This window comes from Lagopus muta, chromosome 5, assembly GCF_023343835.1.
Source record: "Lagopus muta isolate bLagMut1 chromosome 5, bLagMut1 primary, whole genome shotgun sequence".
In the NCBI taxonomy this organism is placed as follows: Eukaryota; Metazoa; Chordata; class Aves; order Galliformes; family Phasianidae; genus Lagopus; species Lagopus muta.
In genome coordinates, this window is record NC_064437.1 from 51,070,164 (window position 1) to 51,093,403 (window position 23,240).

General features: G+C 37.7%; 1 protein-coding gene across 7 annotated transcripts in view; it reads right to left on the reverse strand.

Annotated features, from left to right (window-relative positions):
* EXOC6 (exocyst complex component 6) overlaps positions 1-23,240 on the reverse strand; it is an 84,806-nt gene that overhangs the window by 7,578 nt on the left and 53,988 nt on the right. For all 7 annotated transcript variants that reach the window (XM_048945277.1, XM_048945272.1, XM_048945271.1 and 4 more), the window contains one exon: positions 15,759-15,832. In XM_048945277.1, the coding sequence (XP_048801234.1) occupies positions 15,759-15,832 (74 nt within the window). The remainder of the gene's footprint in view (positions 1-15,758; positions 15,833-23,240) is intronic.

Genomic DNA, 23,240 nt, shown 5'->3' on the forward strand with positions numbered 1-23,240 from the left:
CAAAAGGGTCAAAAGGTCACAAACATTCTTTTAAGTAGGTAAAAATCTGGGAAGTTTGGATTCGTTGAAAAGTGCAAATTAGAACTTTTCTGCATCCTGCGGCATTCCAGCACCGTCAGCTTTTTCTGGTTTTACTTCTATCAAATTCGTTAATCTTCTTAATTGCGCATTTCTACTTTTACTTTTAAATACGCAAATGCTAAAAACTTAACTTCAGGAAATAGCAAGCTGTCTAATCTTCTCAGCTAATCGGTGATCTGAACAGATTTAGACAGTGCTGTTAAAATCCACACGGGGATCGGTGTGAAAATATAGAGAGCTTTTGCTGAAGTGGTACAACTGAGCAGTCTCCTAATGTACGGTTTGCACCTATAATCTACACTGCCTGAGGTTCGCACTGTCTATAGCAAAATATTCTATATTTTCCTTTGTTTTGTTTTTGCTTTGATCAGAGATGGAAACAATCTCCCTTTAATAGCATAAAAGCCACCTGCTGGGCATTGCAGACTACAACTAATTGGTAAATTCTTTGAAATTTAGATATAATGGATTTTGACCTCTTTAATTAAAAAAATCCCAAAGGTTCGAACACTGGTGAGCTCTGCTGGGAAAGCAGTGGTGCCAAGCATACGCAGCTGCAGGCTATGGCAAACCTCTGTAAGAGAGAATACTGAAATAACATCACACATTTTTCCTAGAGGATGCACAGCTTTTGACCTAGAAAAAAAAAAGCCTCGTGACCATTGGCTAAGTAAGTCAGTGAGATAAAATAATAGCAAGTATATTAATAATACTGTTAGTAGTGCTGGAATTGGGAGGGGACTTTTTCATTTTAGAGACAGTAAACTCGCAGAAGCCATTCACAACCATCCCACTCCTCAAAATCCCTGCCCAGGAGCTCACAATGTACCTACAGACACCTTCTATTCAGAAGAGCAAATGAGTTTGCTGACCGAAGAGAAAGCATGCCAATCAGAGTCCTTGTTTCATAATTTCTGACATAATGCTAACCTTTCAGTGGAGCTATAATCTCATCAACTCGTGAACTCTGAGGCAACACTGTCTTCCTTTTGTTAAAACCCTTATTTATACTCTGCCCAGCAAAACGGGGCCATGGGCTACGGCTGGGACTCACTGCAGTAACATCACTATGAAACAAAGTCGCTTTCTTTTTAGAAAGACAAGCACACGTGAACATACATTCCACAGGTACACACTTATTTGCAACGAATTAACAAAACCCCTGCAGGAACAGTAAGATAACATGCCCACTAGTTCACAACATGCCATCTCCATTTATTAAAGCATGCGGCCCATGAAAACACTAGATTGGAACTAAAACGCGAAGGACCGAAGTCAGAGCGGCACAAAGACAAGCCTTGTTCGTGCTAAACATTCCCCGTTCGCAAAGGAACAACGGAAGTATTTAAGATACAGGTATCTAAGTCTGGCTAACAAGGAGAAAAGGCAGCGCCTGCGAACCGTGGGCTACCAGCGCACCAACCGAACGCAATTAGCACTCCGTCAGTCGGTGCTCCTCACTGCTGACAAATACCTTGTTAGTCTGGTTAGCAAGTCTGCCTGCCACTTGCCAAAATATTTGGTTTTATTTACTCCTGGTGACTTATTTTGTGAACGTGGTGATTTTTAAAATCCCCCCTACCGATCACATAACTGGAATAACACACTCGGGTCTTGTATTTCAAAGTGTAAATTGATCTCTTGATCTGCGAATGTCTCCCTATAGTTCATGCTGCCCTTTTTCTGGATTGGTAGAACAAATGCATTTTCAAAGCGATGGTATGGGGACTTAACTATGCAATTCCCATTAGTGTCAATGGGGGTCGCAGGCTAAATTCCTACGCGATGCTTTGAAAACTGAGCCCTGGATTTTCAAAGGAAGGATAGTTTGTGTTAGAAAGGCGGTGTCTTTCAGTTTTTAAGCCCACCGCGTTTCAACGCGCTTGCTTTCTCTGTCTTTCTTTTTCTAAGCACTCGGAAATTGTGCCTAAACTGGATACACTTAAACATTCACAAGAATGAGGCAGTTTTATATCTAAACACTTACATCTGTTTCAAATTTATACGTGAAAATTGTATCTGTTGGGGTACAATCTTTGACACATTTGTAAGTGTGTAACAAGTAAACGCCGGGGCTATGACAGCTGGACCTCTGGGAATTGTTGTTATGCTAAGAAAAAAGAGAAGTTTCCTGTTTTTGAATATATCCTTTATAGCCTAAATTCTCCCCAAGGGCTTCCCTAAAACCTGGACCTTCAGGCACACTCTGAGATGCCTGGTCTTGTCATGTATGTAAGCCAAATGCATTCTGGATTTTTTGGCGCTGAAATGAATGTCGGCTTGCCTGCATACACTGCTGAGGCCACATAAGCAAGCTTGTTGCTGTTAATAACAAAAAAACCACTCCTGTCGTATAGCTTTAACAAATCTCATTAAGACATCAAGGAGCCAAAGCTGTAACTTGCAAAGAAAGTCATTGAAGTAGTCATTGAGGCAAATAGCCAAGCCCTATGCAACATACAATATCACAAAAAGTAATAGATACTCGAAGAACCTTTGCTTGATTACAGTGCAAATGTTTACTGTAAAGCTTGTTTCTCCTCATCATTAATGAGTAAGCTGGCCAGTAGCAAAAGAGCAAAACAGGCCAGAGTTTGAAAAGCAGAAGCCTGGCAGGCAGTCAGGCTCCAGAGGGCACAGCTCTGGCCAAATTGCTCCTGTCCATCCCATCAGCCTGTACACGCAGTCCCTTCAGACAAAGCATAATCTATGTCAGTGGCAGAATGTGCGTGGATTAAACACTGTGCATTATGCAGTGTTTGGGTTTGTCAACAGTTTTTTATTTTTGAGCTGCTGACGCAGAGGCACGCTGGCAAATGGCATGCAGGGAGTCACAAGTGCAGCCCCAAAAACAGAGCTTCTGCCTCTGATCTGAACAGGTATGGAAAATATCATTTTAGCTGTAAGAATCAAGAAGTCCTTAATATATCACAGTTGCTTTTACAGCTGTCATTTTCATTTTGCTCCTGTTTTTTTCTTCCTTTTTTAAAATACGGGTGTGTTAGTAACACTTAAACACTGAAACTTACCGGGAACGCAATGAACTTGAGGTAATTTTTACATCACAGTTTAAAAAACACAAATCCTTTATTAGCAGTTTTTTCCCAATAGCATGAGACTTATAACAGTCTTGTTTTCAACCACGTGCTCATCTAGAATCACAAAACTTTGTGTAACTGCAATAAAATTTAAATATAGAACACCTGCCATGGTGTGTTCTGGAATTGAACTCTCTTGTCCCATCTGCCATATTTCCAATGCAGCAGTATCCACATGAGTAACTATTCACCAAAGCTCAGTACATATACTATGCTACGAAAAGTCATTACTTGACAAATGCTGTTTAGAACTATTTTAAACTGCCCTTGTGTACATGCACATTTAATCTATACCATCAAGCTGCTGTACTCTGGGACTAAACATCTGCAGCGTTCTGCTCAAGCATAATTGCAGCTGCAAGTTTAAATGTCAATCTGATTACTTTTAGGTTTGAAGGAAGGAGTTTCTACAGCCTGTGAATGCAAACGGATATCTACAGGAAGACAAGGAAGTATGGCACAGCTCCATGGCATCAGACCTGCAAAGATGAGCATCTTCAGATCTTTGTATAAAACTGCAGTTCACAAAACAGACCCAGGAAGCATCCAGTCTAGCTCCTCAGAGCCAGCTATTGACTGGTAGGACTGAATGTTTCCTTTTCCCAGTTTTCAAGTCATCCCTTGTCATGGACAAAAACACCAGATCCAAATAGCATCTCAGGAAAATACTGAAATTACACTGTTGAGAATATTGAGGCTTTCAACCTGACAGGAGGCTATACATAGTTTATAGTATCTCTTGACTGCACAGCACTTGGTTTCAACAGAGTTCAGTCATCTCTAGTGGGCACTGACAGAGGACACCTCTGCTATCCTCCGTTAGGCAGTCATCAAAGACTCCAGTATTTTACATCAGAGTTGATGTAATGTTCTAGTGTGGCTGTATTTGCTCTACCCTTGGTCCCCCTTCAAAGGCTGTGCCTCAGAACATGATCATAACATCCATGTTACATAGGGTCTACATCTCAATATTAAAGAGCATCTAGCACAGCAGTGATAGTTGCAATTGTAAAAACACATACAGCAGTAACACAAGTAGAAGTTTTAACCACATCTGAAATCTAAGATACCAGAGGCCAGAAAACAGCAACTTTTTTTCTTTGTTTGTTTGCATCAAAAAGAAAAAAAAATAAAAATCCAATGCAATCTGTAAGGCACAGACACTTATAGATGTCCTCACCATGAGTTTACTGTAAACAGATCATTATTTCTTCCAAAGTAGTGCATTCAGGGTATGCCTGCACACCCACCCTTCATAGCAGATGAAGTTACATCCCTGAGGGAAAGCTATACTAGACCTGGGAACCACTGGACAAGGAATTTCACAATCAGTAGCTCAGGAATGTAAATATAGACAAGTTAAGAGCAAAGCCCAAACCACTGAAGTTTCCTATTCTTTCACAGACAACCTTCACTTTCTTTTCCAGCTACTACAAGTTTACCTCCACATTTATATCAGTCAAATGGCTCTAAATGCATTTTAACAAACACTGCAGTCCATATAAAATCATAGTATTTGTTGGGTTCTTTGTTTGTTTCGTTTTGCTTTTCTTGCCTAGATAATTTGGTTTAGCAAAGGTCTCTAAGCCTAGTAAGCTGCAGTAACAAGAAACCCGGATAACCCAGACTTTGTTTTTGTAGGCTACTTGTGAAAGATCTTGCTTTTCCTGATGCTATGTTTGCAAATGTTTTAGGAAAAATCCTTCCTGCTCAATGTCAATATTCCAATACTACTACTTTTCTAAGAAACATGCCTTCAAGAAATTATTCTTCCTAGAAATCAATCTTTTTCCTTAGAATATGTTGTTTCTCATCACTTTTCAGGTGACAGTATTTCCTTAAAATGTCTCATCTGAAAAATTATTTTTACAATTGCTCTGGAAGATAGAAAAAAAAAATCCAAGCTATGTAATACACAATTCTTAGCAATTACTCTTCATTCCTTAGCTCCAATAGATCTTAATATACACAGAACCTTGTTAGGTAGGTATGGCACAATTCAGCCTCAAATGTCTCCTGCAATTTGAAAAGCTCTTCCCCCGATTTTATTTGCCACTTTGAAATGTTATCCCTTTCTGGTGAGTAATCCTGTGCTAGATTCTTTTCCTTCTTAAATGAACATTATTCTCACCCTTTATTGACTGACCACATCTATTATCACATGTAAGCAGTGTTAATCCTCCAGTAATTAACACCCTTATTAAAGTAATTTTAACTCAAAGAAGTTTAAATCACATTATTGGTTTTATTTAATTAAGTTACAGAGACTGTTTTACATTGTCATTCAAGGTTTCAACCTGTGTCTTTTCAATCTACTAGATAGGCAGCCTTCCCCCATTACCTACATATTTCCATCTAGGAACTAGTCAAGGTTACTCTTTTCACAATTCACTTTTTAAGCCATACTCTGTGTCAACAGATGCAAGACTTCGCATTACACTGAACTCATGACCATTCTCTAAACTACCATTTGGATACGTATTTCAGTGACATTATCAAATTTAGGATGAAATCTATACTTCCACAAGACTCAATATCCTTTAGTGCTTAAAATGAATGAGCAGCTTTTACTGTCTTCAGAGACACTAAACAAGAGCAAAGCTTTTTTGTTTAAAATTTAGGCTGGCAAAAAGAAAGGAGAATCTGAATGCACAGAATTGTTCAGCACATGCTATTTGCCTTGCAAACGTTTGGCACTTTTCCTGTGGTCTAGAAAATGCGTCAGTTTTTAAACCGGCATTTTTTTGTGTGTCTACTGCGTGTTCCTCTCTATGGGAAAGTATCTGGTAGCCTATGTGCTCTTACAGAGCTCAGGTAAACTGCTCAATTGACATGTTTGACACAAGGTCAAAAGATGAAAACTGTCTTCTGGTTTAACTGCATCATGTTACACTGTGCCCTCTGGAGGAGTGTGGGCTAATTGTGTGCGCTCCTGGAACAATTCCTGGAGTCACGTTGTTGAAACCAGGAAAGCTTGCATTCTCCAGGTAATAAGGCAAGCTCATGTCTATGTGGACTCTATACATCATTAACTGTGCACTGCAAGTCATTTCTTTCCTCGAGTGAAAACACCTCTTCGAACTTCCATTGTTTAAAAAAATGTCTGTTCTTAATGGGTGTCAGCATAAAGCACAAAAATGATAAACACAGAAAGAAAAAAGGATAAGAACAATAAAGTGCCTTTATAGAGGCACAGTGTTTTTTCTCTCTCTTTATTATATCCTTCATGCTATATCTTCATTTTTTTCATCTTTTCATCTTCCAAAATCCATTCTTTCCTTTTTCCCATTTCTTTGCATTTCTGTTCTTATTCATTCTTCCCCTTCCCCTCCCCCCTCATCTTCACTCTATTATTGTAGAGTTCTCTAATTGTGCTGTTCTTTCACCAATAATATGTGGGGGGTAAATCCTCTCCGAGAGTTTTTACAGTTATTATTGAGGTGAAATACATATTATATTGCATAGTGTATTATGTTGTATGATATATTATATTGTAAAGGCACTTTTGAAGATACAGTTATTTTCTAAGACACTATGGTCCAAATGAATATATAGTCATTTCTGAATGTATGGAAATGTATATTCCAAATGAACACTCCATCTATGTAAAGGTTTGTAAGCCTTGAATTGTGAAGGCATATAAAACAAAGAAACAGAAAAAAAACCCTCCCTGCCTCCTTTCATTCATTGCTGTTGTTCTGAAGCAGAGAATTCCTTGGCTTCCTGGATTCCTTGTTGTATAAATTCTTGATTTTACAGAATTTTCAATTGTCCCTATAGTGACTCTCAAAGAATAGATGGATTATCTCTCTCATTTTACAGAAGAATCTGTTGCAAAATGAGAAACAAAAAAAAAACGGGGGGGTGGGGAAGGGCAGGATATTGTATTCTGCCTTTTGTCTGTGCTGGACAGGGAATTTACAGAAGGGTTGGAATCTAAACATATTGATTGAAGCAACTACAAACTGAGGGTAAAGCTGTAGGTTTGGGGGCTATTAGTGCAGCCCAGTATGTACTACTAATAATGAGGATATTACCTGCTTAGCTAAGGCTGGAGCATGTAAACAATTTTGAGGCAGAAATTACTGATTACACTGAAGCAGCTAGCAGCTCCATGGCTCCTTGATGGGTGACTAGGGCTCATAGATGCTAAGAACACAAATAACAAGTAACCTGAAAAGCAACAATTTTCTTGTGTTGTTCATTTAACAATGCTCATTCATTAGTCATAGGAACCACATACCACCCACAGGATTCACAGGAAGTCCTGTGGAGCTGGAGGCTCCCACACTGAACTCCATCCATCAGATCAGAGCCATAGAAGGGCCCAGACACAATGGCAGAGATCCTGCAGCAACTGGCTGTCAGCAGAAAGACAACAGCTTGATATAATGTATTCCCAGACTCTAGGAAAGTCAGGCATTCAAATCTTGCTACAAGTAAAGCCTTCAGTTTGCATTTATAGCATTTCTGGTAGGACAAAGATAAAGGCAAGCTTGAGCTGGCGAGCAAAGCTGCCAGGAAAAAATGCCAGAGAAATGCTTCATTCCACTAAATAGCTTCCACTGCATGGAATCTACATCAGTGACTCAAATAAAGGATAAGCAGGGGTTAATAAATTCAATAGACAAATGGATCATTTTTTTATATTTCAAGTAAAAGATTGAGAAATTATCTGAAAGTGAGCCCAGTGACAACTTTCTACTAACAGGTATTTGTGCAAAAGAACAGAAAAGACTTCTAATGGAAATCTTTTTTTTACCTTTTTCCCAATGGAAAACCTTTTCCATATAAGGTTCATTTTTTTTGCTTTCTCTCATAACATCCTTGGAGATGCTGCAGACTAAAACTTGACTACTCCATAAGTAGTTTCCCAGAGACATAGCATGAAAGTTATTGAAGAAATCTAATATTTCATTTGAGAAAACAGAGGCTTTTTGGTTCTGGTATTACAGACAAGGCATAACTGGTATATGCACTTCAACTTCTGAGGATACAGCTATAGTGCCATTTATATCATAATCTCAGAGAGAATTCATCTGCAACTAAGGGATGAACTTTCTTGAACCAAAAGTTCTCCAGAGATATGGAGTATCATCATAATAACAGCTCTGTAGGTTTTGAATGGATTGATTCCTTCTAAACATTGTCTTGTGAAAGTATTATTGATTCTGAAAGATGATTAATTCTGACAGCTGGTACTTATCAGACAGGGACTCAGATATATCCATCTAAAGAGTCTTGACAAGGAACTTTTGATATCTGCCTTGATTAACTGCTCCAGTGAAGCTTTTATTAATTTATGTGATGGCAGTATTTACAAGCTGGAACTCCGCTGCACTGCTTATGAAAAATCAAGTGTTCCACCTGCACGTGGCAAAAAGATCAACAAAACCCTTTGCTATCTCAGCTCTAAAAACTGTACATTCGACTAACAACAGCAACCTTGCTTAACATACTATCTGCTGCAAACATAGTATCTCCTGGTCTCAACATCAAGCTTCATGAATTCTAACATTTTCTAAATGATTTCTTGGCAGCTCATCTAACCTGTGCATATATCTGGTTTTGTAAGTGAACAACTTAGAGAACTGTGTCCCTTAAATGAACTAGGCCAAAGGAACAAGAAGGAATATTTTTTATTTTTGATAACTTACACAGTTACAGATACCTAGAGCATTCTTCACTGTCAGTTAGGAGATGCCATTTATTTTATGCTTTGCAGACTTCAGTACATAGTCTTCAGTGCATATTCTTTTGCACTTTTTTTTCTGGAGAAATTCTCTGCTTTTTGACAGAGATGGAATAGTGTATCTTGTAGCTAAACAGCCACTTGTACATTGTTTTAAGGTATTTCAATAAGGTAAGCTATTGATAGGTCTCCTGAAGGGAAGTAGTAGAATTCATACATTGAGATTTTAAAATCTATTTTTCAGGTATGCTCCTCATGCCAGTAAGCCAGGATCTAGCATGAAAACCTGGTGCAGTATCAGTGTGTTATTTGCACTCCTCTGATTAAACAGGGGCATTCAGAAGCTGGATACAGACCATTTTGCAATGGATTTGATGAACGATTTAGTGTCCCAAAGAACACAGATGTAATAACTGGCACGTGTGCCTTTAGCTCCTGACAGCAATGGGGCAGGAATACCTACTGCCAGGAAATGACTGACTTGCCATCGCGCTTTGGTTATCCAAATTCTTATCAAGATAGTGTATCTAAAGCTGTGCTTGGTGTTGACCCTCCCCACTGCTAATTTCTGTGCATTTGTTTCCAAAGCTTCCTAATTCTTACCAGCTGGCAAGTATAAATCCCATCCCAGTAATGAGCTGCCTTTTGTGTACAGAGCACTGATTGAGATCTTCCTCAAAGATATCTACACAAACAATTTGCCCTACTGTGATTACCTACAGGCTTTGCAGAGCCTAGGCAAAAAGTCAAAAGCAGGAGTTTCCTTTGGGAAATATAAATGCGTACAAATTCTTATGTTTGTCAGAATAATTCTCATTTAATTGTAAGACTCAGAAAGTCTCAGAAATTTAATTGTAAGTACTCAGAAAATGCACTGTGTATTCTCTTGCAAGCTGGATAACATATTTATCACACAGTCATATTCATAACTGTGTTATTTGGAACACAAGTATGTATACGCACGTTAACAAAGTATGACACAAATAGATGAAAAATTGAGCCTTGCAGTGTCTCTGCACTGTTCAATGTGTGGACTAAAGTCCTCTTTCTTGCTTTAGTAGGGATCCAATTAATGGAGAAGAAGGCCAAGAAGACTTGCTTCCTTCTCCAGTGAAGTGAGGGTCTGAAATCCGGAGAGGTGCAGCTCCTGTTTTGTTGCTGTCTGAAACTTGAGCTCCTTTCTTTAGCTGAATAAGCAGCATTGCACTGAAAACTAGAGAAGTGCAAATCCCATTACATAGCACCCTGAGGCTGGGCTTCATGTTACAGATGTAACATGCTCCTCTGCTTGTTCAGAGAAGCTGGGGAGTGAAGGTGGGGGGAGAAAGGGATCAGTACGTATTGTGAAAGAGCCTCTGTGAAGATGAAAGTCTCAACAACAATTTCCCTCAGGAAGGGGAAGATGAAATATTCAATACTACCTGATAATTAAAAATTCAAACCACTGTCTTATGAAAGAGAGGCTTACTTTTATCTTTAAACCATGAGGATTTTAAAGTCTTATTCCTGCACATATAGCTAGTGACTTCTCCCTCCTGGAAAAACCTAATGGTTTCTCTGGTTAAGACTTGTGGAGCAGGGCCCAGGGGTAGCTAACTCATTTCAAAGCCAAGGCAATCTGCAGGAACAGGATGCCTGTAGAACCCATGCCCTAAAAGAATAATGGTAGACTCTTCTGGCAACAGCCTGCAACTTATTCTTTGACATCTACTGAAGGGCAGACAACCCAGTGGCTGAGATTGAAGTCCAGCGATCTGTTCCACATTTTCATGAGTCACTACTGAGTTTATCAGGACAGCTCTCACCAATAAATGAGAAGCAAATTTCGGTAACAAAAGAAAAGAAAGGTTATTAATAAGAATTTTCAGTTTGAAATAAACTTACATCTGTTGCATGCAGCTCTACTGTTCAGAAGTTTAGCAGTATTTCTTGCACACCAGAAAATGCATTACAAAGTAACTGGACAAACAGCCCAAGAAACTATTAATCCAGTTTCCATTATGCTTTGCAAACAAAAGAAAATGCACTATGCTGTCAAATATGATATAAATTTTTAGAAGAAAAAGTGTATTGTGCATTGAAAATTACTTATGCCTATGGAAATGCATGCTTATTCACACACATATATAGAAGTCTGAGAAATGTATCTGCTAATGTTTCCACGGCACATTATTCTGTATATTAACTGCATTGATCACAATAGTATCAGAATGTTAACATATACAGCTGAAAAATACTTCCCTCATCACCTCTGAGGAATTTAGGGACTGTAAACTACATTACCGCATGGGTGGTGACTCCTGTGGTGGTTCCTTAACTTGGAACTTCCTAACCTGGTGGTTACCTACAACACCTGATTCTGCTTCATTTCAGATGGCTATTCTTGTTGCAGGAACAGCACTGACAGCAACTAGAGAATACTAATGTCACCTCCTAAATTGCCAAGAAAAAACACAGTTATCTTCACACCCCTGCTGAAACAAGAAAATTTCACAGTCATCAAACTAGCCCAGTACTTGTCTGACATGAATCAGTAGAGGAAGACCTGTCTGAAACTGAAGTAATGGTCACGTTGGAGAGAAGCACGAGAAATCACTTGTGAAGTCTATGGGAAAAAAAAATAAAATGAAATCAGCAGCTTAGGCTGTAACTGTGCAGGCAATGATTTTATTTCAAGAAGAGGCATTTATTTCCTCTCAGTTAGTTAAGAAGCATGAAATTTGCCCTGGGAAATTACAGCTACTGATACAACATACAACCGGATCTGTAAGGTTACTACTAGGTTATCATTACTGTCCACTGCACACTGCATGGGCTCTCCAAAGAGGAGCACACACATTCTAATATTGAGGCCTTCTCCCCACAGTGTTTAAATGTGCAGGACATCCAAGAAGCAGCTGCCTCACATTCCAGAACAGTAACACTAATTTTTGGACACTAAAGAACAGAGCATAACTAGGACAAAACTAATTCATGGAGAAGGCAGAGACTAATTCAGGTAGGATGAACTAAGACTTTTTTACTTTCAAAGGTTAATTCCAATTGACCTAGGATCTGAAATGGTAGTAAAATCCCCGAAGTTCATTCCACTTCATTTTGGGCCAGTGCACTATTTACCCAGGCTCCCTATATAGTCAGTAGCAAGAGATTATCTTCAGAGAGCAATGCAGGTCACAGGTGAGCTGGGTCATCTTCATGAGATGCCAAAGAGCATTCTCTTTAAAGAGTCACATGCCACTTTGATAATCGCCTTGATGAGCTGGCTTGCTCCTCAACGCTTTAAGTAAGGGAGATGAAATGGTGCACCCAGGTATGACCTCAAGTCAAACCTCAAAACAAAAAGCATATGACACAATTACAGCCGTACAGAGATGTGTAAATGTGGACAGAAATGTTTATGTATATAAATTTTCTTAACAGCTGCTTGCTGCTTTAGTAGCTGCTAAATTAGCTGGAGCTTCAAGTTTTTGTATAATGGTCATTGGATTCTTAATTAGTAGAGGGGATTGTATATTAGTATTCTCTCTGCAGTAAACTTTAGGTAGCTCTCTAAGAAGTTTCTGTATGTTATTCTATGGTTCTATAGCCACTGCCTGTGTTAACAAGTCTGAAGTACAATACCTTCTTATCAGCGCAGGGATGATAATAGTTACATATATCCTTTGGAGGATAATTCATAGGCTGTCATGCAATGACTTACAGTGATGCAAAAGCCAAGCAGGTTTTTGGCTACACTTGTGACATATCCATCCACACAAAGCAAATATAATGGACTATTCTATCTTACGTCAATCACTTGCACAAAGCGGATTGTCTGAATGTGAAACTATCCTGGATTAATTTTTCTAGATTACATCATGTGACATATAAGTTCTTAAATTCCTCAGAAACTGTGCCCTGCTCCAAAATGTTTCTGTTTTGTCTGCCAAAAATAAATAGCAGAATACAACCAAAACATTTAAATTAGAAAGAAGTCTATGCACGCAAAAGCCTTCCTCCAGGCAGAAGAAAATAGAATGGCGAACAAATGCACCTTTTGTGATTAGCCAACTGCATGGGATAAGTCATCTCTGTAAGATGCCGGGATACTGAAGTTATGGGAAGAGAACAAAAATCTTTATTGACCAGGATTTCTCCAGATTACTAAGCTTCTTTAAGGAATACGGAAGTGTAAGAGGAGACAGTATAAGAAGAAATAGCTGCTCAGAGAGGACGCTGGGAAGTGCCTGCCCCATTGCTATTCTCAGCTTCTTGCAACTTTCTGCAAATACTGTGTTTTTTGTTTTTTCAGAAGCAACTCTCTCATGTCAACTTTCTGTTTGCTCTTTTGCATTTGTGGGAAGAAGGAAGGAAGCCTTGCAGGGAACAACGTACTGTTCATACACTGCCTTCAGGAACTGTTAGGATGAAAATTCTAATGGCAATTCTTTTCAAATCTGCTTCTCTCCCTGCAGTAATCATTCAAATGTAGCTCTTCCCTCTCTTTCTTCCAAGCTTGTTCCTCGTAAGTCGCTTTACCTCTTTAGGAAAATGTGCTACAATATCCTACTGCCCAATCCTCATTAATCTTACACATTGTCTTAGTACAACACAGAGAGAGTAAGCTGTTGTTGAGATAACTGGCTTCCATTAGCAAGCATGTGATTGGCAGGACGATAAAGTCTTTTCCCTTGCAGGTCAGCTGCTTTTTAAGAAGAGGGCAATCCTGCTGATCCATCTTTTAGTTACAGTCTCTCACTGAGTCCCAAATCTCTTGCCTTTTAGCTTTGATACGGTTCAAGCTTTCCCCCTTGTATCAGCCCCTACCTGTCATCAGCTCCTCTGTACCAAACAGCCAATATCAGGAGTTTGACCTCAGGGCACAGTCCGGGTGGGCAGGTAAAACCTGACCACTGGACCTACTTCCTTATCTTTCATATCCTGCAATTCATGAAGAAGTATCAAATTCAAACTAAAAAACAGAAGCATGACCTTTTATAAGAACTTTCTGAAAAAGGCTCTGTTGCTTTTCTAAGTATTCTTGAAAAGAACTGTCATCCACTCTATTAAGATAGAAATGGATCACAAATAAGAAAGAGATGGAAAACACTGCAAATGCTTATGAAATGCTAAGTGTTATTTTTAATGTGGTCTTAGAGTATCTAACCACTTTTGGTAAAACATGCAATGATATGGTAAAAACAAAACAAAACAAATATACCAGACCTGTTTATACGTACATGCTTAGATTACAACCTACACTTTTGCTGTTTATAAAGCTTTCAAAATCAATACGATTTCCATGGGATATAGAGTGTTCTCTACAAAATGTTATTTGCATCAAGAGAATTCTAAACGTAAATTGCTAACATAAACTGACTGCTATCACAGGCAATATAATCCTTATTTACATGATATGCTCAACAGCTGGTACTTAATACATACAGAATATTATTTATTTCCTATAGCAAGTACGTGCATACCCTGCATAGCTGCATATGCTTCTGCATAGCTGGAAATCACATTTTCCCTTGGAACAAACATAGGCTCCACAAAGATTTATAATGCTCTGGCAGATGAAAGAAATGATGCCAAAAATCTCTCAACATTCTTTCCCTTTAAGTAAATTGTCTTTGTACAAATTGGAATATGTTTAGTCAGTTCTAACACTGATAATAAAAGGAGAATAAAAGAGAAACCAAAAGAGGAAGGTCGTTAGTCAAGGCAAGATTTGTACTTTGCCAGACTTAAACTATCAAATATGTTGAAGTCTGGTGCTCCTAATATTTAGGTATCTCATTAATGAATCTTATGGCCATGATCCTACATTCTTCTCAGACAGGCTAGGCTTATCCCGTTGTAGATATTGTTCATTATGTTATGTTCCGCTAAGAATATAATGGGTAAATCGAGCTTTAAACTTTCTCATTTAAAAATATACTTAGTCCTTTCCAATTATCAGGAGAAATCAGAACACTGTTGCCAAGGGAACTTTCCCTTCTGAAATGCCTTTCTATTATCTTACTGTGAAAAAGAAACTACCAAACTATTAAAAGCAAACATGTTCTTACTACATAGATAATTTTGCATTTCTACTCTTTTCTGATGACTATGACAGACACATAATGGTGCTGAAAAATCTTATCAGCATCTGCAGAAAGCTAAAGAGCCTCCTTGTGCAGCTAATGTTCCATTTCGCTATTTAAATAACACTTTGTACTTGAAATTTTGTGAAACAAATTCTTTAAAATTTACTTCAAGTGTGAAAGGTTTATGAAAATGAATTACTATGGTTGGATATATTATCAGAATTCAGAGAGCAGGGAATAGAAATGACTACATGAAATTAAGATAAGTTAACTTTAGTCTGGAAAACATCCTTCCTTTAGACAACAACTGAGAAAAAGTGATTTCAATAGCAAGGCACTTTAACTTAATTTTGGTACAGAATAAAGATCAGCTGGCTGGAATAAAGTGACTTTCTAACTGTTTAAAAGAATATGTACTAAGTAAAGGAAACATTAATACTATGCTTGATTCTACTCTCCAGGGAGTCATTCCCTAGAAAGGAGCAATTGCTCAGAATGAAACAACAGTAACAGCACACCAGGGTAACGTGTACTCTTTCAAAAAAAATTAAAAAAGCATTGCAGGATCTTCACAAAACAGTCAGGACGAAAATTCAATGTTACATCCATGTAATAATACCACCAGTACAACGGTGCCCCCCAACACCACCTTGAAAAAATAGTTTTATACTAAGTAACAGGGAGTAGTGCCACTAGTAACTGCTTTTCAAAACCAATTACATGGGAATGCTAAAACATGAAAGGTTCTCAAATTTAATAACTCCAGCATTGGTCAAAAGGGGAAATTAGTAGGATAAAAAACAACAACTAGTGTCTTACTTGTCTGAGGTCGATGAAAGCTAACTGCAGGGTGTCTCCCTGGAATCCTGGCACAGGCTCAGAACTAGCAAACACTGCAAGAAAAAGATCAAAATTATGGATGTATATTTTTTATAATCTAACATAAAAATTAGCACTATGCATTATAAATGATAGCTAGCATTAAAATGAAATCAGTTTGATGCAAACACATTACAACTATTTAACCCACCCTAATTAAAAACAAAAGAACCAACAAACAAAGCGTTCCAAGAACAATATCTTTAGGAAGACATTTAGGTTACAATTCTAAACCAGCAATAATCTTACAAACATTAAAGCCAACAACTTCACATTTTCAGCCTGAGGTGAGTGATTACTGAGATATTTTGAAATAACACCAATTCCATGGCTGTCAGCATATTTTCAAACATCTGCTTTTGTTACAGCATCTGCTCTATAAAACACCACCTCTATCCAAACAGCAATAAAAGACAATAAGGTGAGAGCTTGTTAAATGTGTGGACAACAGGTGGAAAACTCTAAGTGCCACAGTCAGAACAGAACTGAAATGTCTGTTCATGATAATGAACTTCTGCTCTTCTTGAACCCAAAAACAGACTGACAAAATTGGAAGGTAAAGCTATCAGCTAAGCACAAAAAATAACACATATGTATGAAACAAACCAGCTATTTATTTAAGTTAGGAAACCTCAAAGATTTTCAAACCTAAAAATTAATGATTTTATTATTTATTTTATTGTCATATGCAATTTGAAGGCAATTAAAGAAAAGTCAATAATCTATAAAAGAAGGGAAACATCACAGATTTCTGTTATTATTAAGTGAAAATAGTAAAATTAGAAATTCATTAAAACTACAAATCCCCAAAGTAGTACATCATAGCTAAACTAATAATCAAGAAATATCAGAAAGCATTGATGTACTGTAAAGAAGTTCAATGCTTTCAGGAAAGAGAAAACAACAAAGCTTTCCATCATGCCCCCTCCTTTGTTCATGTCACAGAGAGCTATCAAATTAAGACTTCAGCAGTTTCCCACTTCCTTCTATGAAAATCACATGAACACAAGCTCAGCAAAATGTCCTGACATTTCAGGTGGCTTCAGGATGTACTCAAAAGAAGCACTGATGGGATGGAATTTTATAGCAGACATATTGAAAAGTATCCATGTGCAGGCACTGCCTTCTCTTAAATGTAAAGAAATAAAAAGCTGTATGATGATAACACTTAAAAAGTTGGAGATCAGGCACAATATGGCACATGCTATGTAATCAGTAGTCTTATATATGATCAGAAGGCCTGCTCATGAACTCCATCCAGCCCTTCAGACAGCAGTACTTCAGTAGACTAATAACCAAAGTCAAGGAAGTCATTAACTGTGTGCAAAAAGATGAAAAGGAAACTATCACTGACTTACTGCTTCTCTTAACACAAGAAATAATGGACAATGAAATAAATGGAGAGAATGTTACAAATCAAAATACTTTTTCATAGAACACAGTACATTATGGGACTCATTCTCAAGACAGGTTGCGCGTAACAGAAATACAAATGAGAAACAAGTATAAATGTAAAAAATGTATATTTGTAATACAGGCCGTTCCACAACAATTATACAGAATAGTCTGAATACACTGTTCATTAAATCCCTATGTACTGCTGGAAGATGGATCTGCAAAGGGAGGGGCCACTCAATAAACAGCTGGTGTTTTATGATCTTCTCTAAATACTGTCACTGATCATTGCTAGGGACAGGATGCTTGGTTAAAGGGAGCCTTAGCCTCACTCAGTTGGTAGTTCTCATGTTCTTATCCCAGTCACACATTCATAAGGGACATTTACAGAAACACCCACTGCCTTATACATCCACTTACGTAAGACATTCTGCTTCAAAACAGTTGAAGAGAATTTTTCTTATGCTTATTGTCCTAAGCAATCAACAAACTAGATACTGCTCATGCAGCTAACATAGTTGGGAATTTACCCTAATATATTTAATAATGCAATATTTTTTCACTAGAAAGCACCTACTACTCAGGTAGCTACAGAGCAAGCATGAAAGGCCTCAAACTAAACTACTGTCTATGCTCTATTCTCTTTAATTACAATTTTCTGTTATAAACTTATTTATGACACTGAGGGCATTCATGATAACAACAATATTTATTCTTATATTTGGGTCATTTTTGACAGGTGACTACAGCAGAATTTTCTTCATTATTAAAATTTCATGAGTTCAAAGGGCAAAAAGATAATCTACTTATGGTAACAGTCAGACAGTCCCACTCCTTCAGCTCAGGGCTTTTAAGTTTTGCTAACAATTTTACAAAGCTAATTAAATATTTTCTACTGCACAGCATTTTAGGAAGATATTATAAGAACAGGATTAACATTCTTAATGTCTTTGTCCTAAGGGTCCTTTTCCAGATAGTAATGAAACATTGTCATATATAGATCTTTAAAAATATTTACCCCCTACATTCATGTTAATCTTAAAGAGGATTTGGAGGGGTAGGGGGCTACTTGTTTGTTTACCTTAGCATGCATAAAGACATTCAGGAATTTTACAATATCTGAGAGTGAAAATGCAAAGATCACCATCAAGACTATTGAATACAATGGCAAACAACTAACTGCTTGGCAGTTTGAATTAGAAACTTCAATGCTTTCAGAAAAATAAGCTGAATATATGCATTAGATGAATCTGCTCTTCACAAAGATATTGCTATAACCATTTTCCTTGCGCTTTGTTAACACCACGTTGCCCTTTTCTGAGTATATAAGGCTGGATATTTGGTAAAATGTGTGGTCACAGCACACCCAAGCTCCTCACTGTTAAGCACAGAAATACAGTCCTTGTAACAGCCAGTTTGGAATTTACAGGAGGCAGAATCCAATGGAAAAAAAAAAAGATTTAACAATACAAGATGGGCTATGAGTTAACAGGTACCCAAGTATGGTAAACTTAAATGTTGCAAATATGGCTTTACTCTATTTTAAGCATTTCATCTGCTCTTCTCATTACATTTTGTATACAGGCTATATGTGAACTGATATATATATATATATATGTGTGTGTGTGTGTATATATATATATATGATGATATATATATATATATATATGATGGATATTTTATGAGAAAGCTTGTGTCTGCTAAAATAGAATTGAAGACATCTGTGAGTAGTAATGAATTTCTATGCACTTCTGGATTTATTAACAGGTCCCTTCATTGTATTCTCTCAAAACACAGTCCTTTGGCTATCATTCATGTATGCTCTGCTGGTCTGGGAATTCAGTACTTATCTTACTTTCTGACAGTTTGCAGCTCAATTACAGAAATTAAAATCAGGGCCAGACTTTGGATCAAAAGCTGAATTAGGGCTTTCCTCGTGTCATAGTATCAATTTTCAAGTAAAAGGCAGAGCTGCAACTATACTTTTAAATGAAGAGCAGAGAATGGGCAAATATTGGAGCAGTCTTTGGCCACTTTGCAGCCCTGCTGGATGCTCCAGCTGTTCAAACAGGCTGAGGAGAGCCACACTGAGAGGGCCACCAGCTGCCAAGCCCCAGCCCTCCCCCAGCACTACCAGGCATCACTGCTTCTCCTGCTCCTCTGCTGCCATATGTGGCCAGCAGATGAAGGATGGTCTCAAGTGAGCCTAGTTGACCTGGCCTTGTAGATGGAAGACAGGCAGGTAAAGTGAGGGGCCTCTGGAGGAGAGAACTATGTTTTTTCAAGAGAAAACAGGATTTGAGTTCCTCAGCTTCTGGCATACTCACCTGGGAGATCACCTCTATGTATGGTCAACAGAGAGCGCATGGGTCAAGAATCCCACTTGCTCTTGGACACCGCAACTCTCAATACAGTGCACTGGTTGGAAGGTATATTGCAACCTGCCTTGCACTAATTGTCTGCTAATTGATGCTGTCCCAGAATTTCTTTCACCCTCACTGTCAGTCAAAGTTAAAAACCTTCCCATCATTGCATAGACTCATGGCTGGATGAAAAAGGAAGCCTACTCAATTGTCCCTCCTGCTAATTGATCCTTTCTCTTCAACTATAGACTTCAACTATATTAAAACACACACAAGTATTACAAAAGCTACTAATAAATTTTCCAACCATTAGAATTTCTGAACAGTCCTACTTAAGGTATCTAGATCTGGTAAATTAAAGCAAATTATGTTCACTTAAATTGCAGTGTGAACTTTAAAGCAAAAGGAAGTTATCTACACTTGTATTTATAGAATCACAGAATCAGAATTGTTCAGGTTGGAAAAGACCTTAAAGATCATTAAGTCCAACCCCAACTTAACCATACTACCCCGACAACCCCCCACTAAATCATATCCCTGAGCATGTACCAACTGGATCAAAAAACATGTCTTTATTTCTGTGAAAGCAGAAAACACAGTGTAAAAACTATCTGTGTGGAGAAGAAGCCAACATATTTTTGTATGTTTGGATCTCTTCAGCAAAATGACTGGGTAATAATACAGCTGTGAAGCATATTGTCTGAGTCAGAGAAATATATACAATCACTTTGTAATACAACATTCTACATAAAATTTTCATATTTTAAAATCTATATTAAATTGCATACAGTATTTTACCAACATATGTCTTTGACAATCAGAAATATACTTCTATATCCCTGCATTTCATAAATATCACTGTTCAAAGGCTTTTGGATTGTTGTAGATTTTTGATTCCTTAACACAAACAGCACACATTCCCAAAGTCATCTCTGTGTCTAGAAAGCTCTTGTGCTATTATTTACACCTTGCTTCTCATGAAGTGAGATACACCAACACATATCTGAATTCCAAAGAAATGGCAAATGCCTCTCCTTCCCAACCCATTTTCTTCCTTTGCACACTGAAGTGCAATGTACAGGCAAAGGCATGTTCACTGGGTTATCTTCAATGGAAACTAATACATACACATATTTTTCTGAACACTGTTGTAAGAAATCAATTATCCTAATGGAAGATCATTATTAAGAAAGAATGACATGAAAAACAAAAGTAAAACACTGTTCCAGTTCATAAATATGTAGAGAGCGTGGAAAATACTTCAATTAGAACAAGATATTCTGAAATCAAACTTCTAGCTTTTGTAATGTTTGGAAGGAATATGCAAAACTGAAGAACAGCGCAAGACGATCAATACTATTTTTAAAGCAACCAAGAAGACCATCTGATACTATTGTTATGCAAAAGCATCATGAAGATAGTTTCAGATTTTCTGCTCTGCCTCTTAAATTCAGGTACTTTTCATAGAAATGAAGTGCAGAATAATGAAATCCCAGTGATCACCACAAGATAAACTCCTTCTCTTCCACCTTAATTTCCTGGAAGTCCAATTATCATTTTACCTGGTTACTACGATTCTTATGAATTTTAAGATTTACTGACTTAAGAGCTTATTAACAGATCGTTGTGTTGGTTATCAGACTGCCGATTGCCTTTTCTGACTAGTAATCACATTTTCCTGCATTTATCTAGATCTCCCCCATTTCATACTAGAAATAATAAAAATGCAATCTTAAAGATCAAAACAAATATCTAGAACATTGTCAAGAATGTATTAAAAATGCATCTTCAAATATTCAGAACTTTCTATATTCACATGAATTTTTAATTCAGAATGCATCTCAGTATACTCTGCCTTGCCTATAACTAAAATGTCAAATCCATGTATACAATACAGTAGAAAACTACCTGATATTTGTGAATTATTCGCACACACTAAGCACTACTTGAAATGTCTCTGTTGTACCCATTAATCTCAAAGTGTCAAAGAATAAAGCTGGGAGAGAGTGATGAACAAGAACATAAATCACAGGCATCACAGCGAGGCCTGGAATGTGCCTGTGATGGACCTTATGAATGAAACTGCAACAGCAAAGCAGTCTCTGAACAACACCCAGTGCCAATCCCTTATTCCACAGAATCACAGAATCAGGAGGTAAGACATCATTTACTGCAGAGTATTATTTGGCCAAGCTGCCACAGTTATCTTTAAGCATCCCAAAGGGTTTCTGTGTGAAAACATTTTCTTTTTCTACTATGCTTTAAAAGCATTGTAAAAAGAAATAATTACAGTCTAATCTATTTGCAGTTGTACATATTTCAGACATTAGAAACAGAATAACAAGGCAGAGGGCAAGCACTCTCTGCTTTTATGCTGTTTGTTCAGAAGGCAAATGACTGTGTAGTGGATGCACCAGTTCAGCTTGTCTAGGTGAACTATTCAGTGTCAGCACTATGAATATTATGCAATTTGCTTTCACAGCCACAATCTTTTTTTAAAATTGGGAATGCAGATGAATGCACATGCACATAGCCCTACCCATCTACTAGAAAAGAACACTTACATTCGCATTATCAAATGCACTAAGAATCAAACATCAAAACATCATCTGTGGCCAACTTGTGCAATCACATCCTAGGACAAACCTTAACGTCATGATCGCAAATATTATCGGTTGTTCCGAAAGTAATGCCTCTTATTTAGAAACTACAACAGATACAAAGAGTACAAAATGGGTAAATACTCTGCTACAAAACACTGTTTTTTAACATAGTTACTATCATTAGTTATGCATTTTCACCAGCTGTGAACAAGAGCCTGCATGCCATGCTTGTAAACATCTGCATGGCCATCCAGAGCATGGCTTGCATTTCACACTGCTATTGCCACTGTCACATGGCAACAACACTTAAAGGAATACTAGTGGGAAAGTTTAATCTCTATTGCCATACCACCAATATTCACCTCTGATGTCGTGGGCCAACAGAATAAAATCTGAGGCATTACTTTCGGAGCAGCCCTTGTATATTTTTTTCCAAACAGATCCTGATAATCCTGTCAGTTCACCTCATGCACTGAAAAGCTCTAAGTCTGCAATATGAAGGGCCTGTCAGAAAGGTGCCTTCATTTCTTGCTGCAGAGTTTTAAATGGAATGTAACAAATAGAGTAGGAAGTGGAAAGATGTGCATGTGGTCATCAAAAATTTCTATTACCTTTGCCCCTGGAATCCCACAAGAATCCTTCGTGATGCTAACTAAATTGCTTGAAAACAAATTTCCAATTACCCATAGCTGGCTGCTAATTGAGCAGACATCAGGTTTCTTTTTCATGTGCCCAAGCTAAACACAAGAGATACACAGAACTGCCACATTCTAGAGAGGTTGCTAAAATCACTGAGATCTGTGCCTCAAACATATAAGAGGAAAGATAATTTGGGGAAAAAATACAAAACAACAACAAACAGAGCATGAGAGACTAAAGATATGCATTAAAGAAGTCCTAGCGAGCCTTCTTAGTGAACCTCAGCCATCAGCGAAAATAGGCATAAAATCTACTCACATCACAACGTTATGAAATTACTTCCTTAATACAGAGTAAAAGCTCATCTTACAGTTGTGAATTCCATGTAGAACATGGGGAAATTAATCCCGTCATCGGTGCTA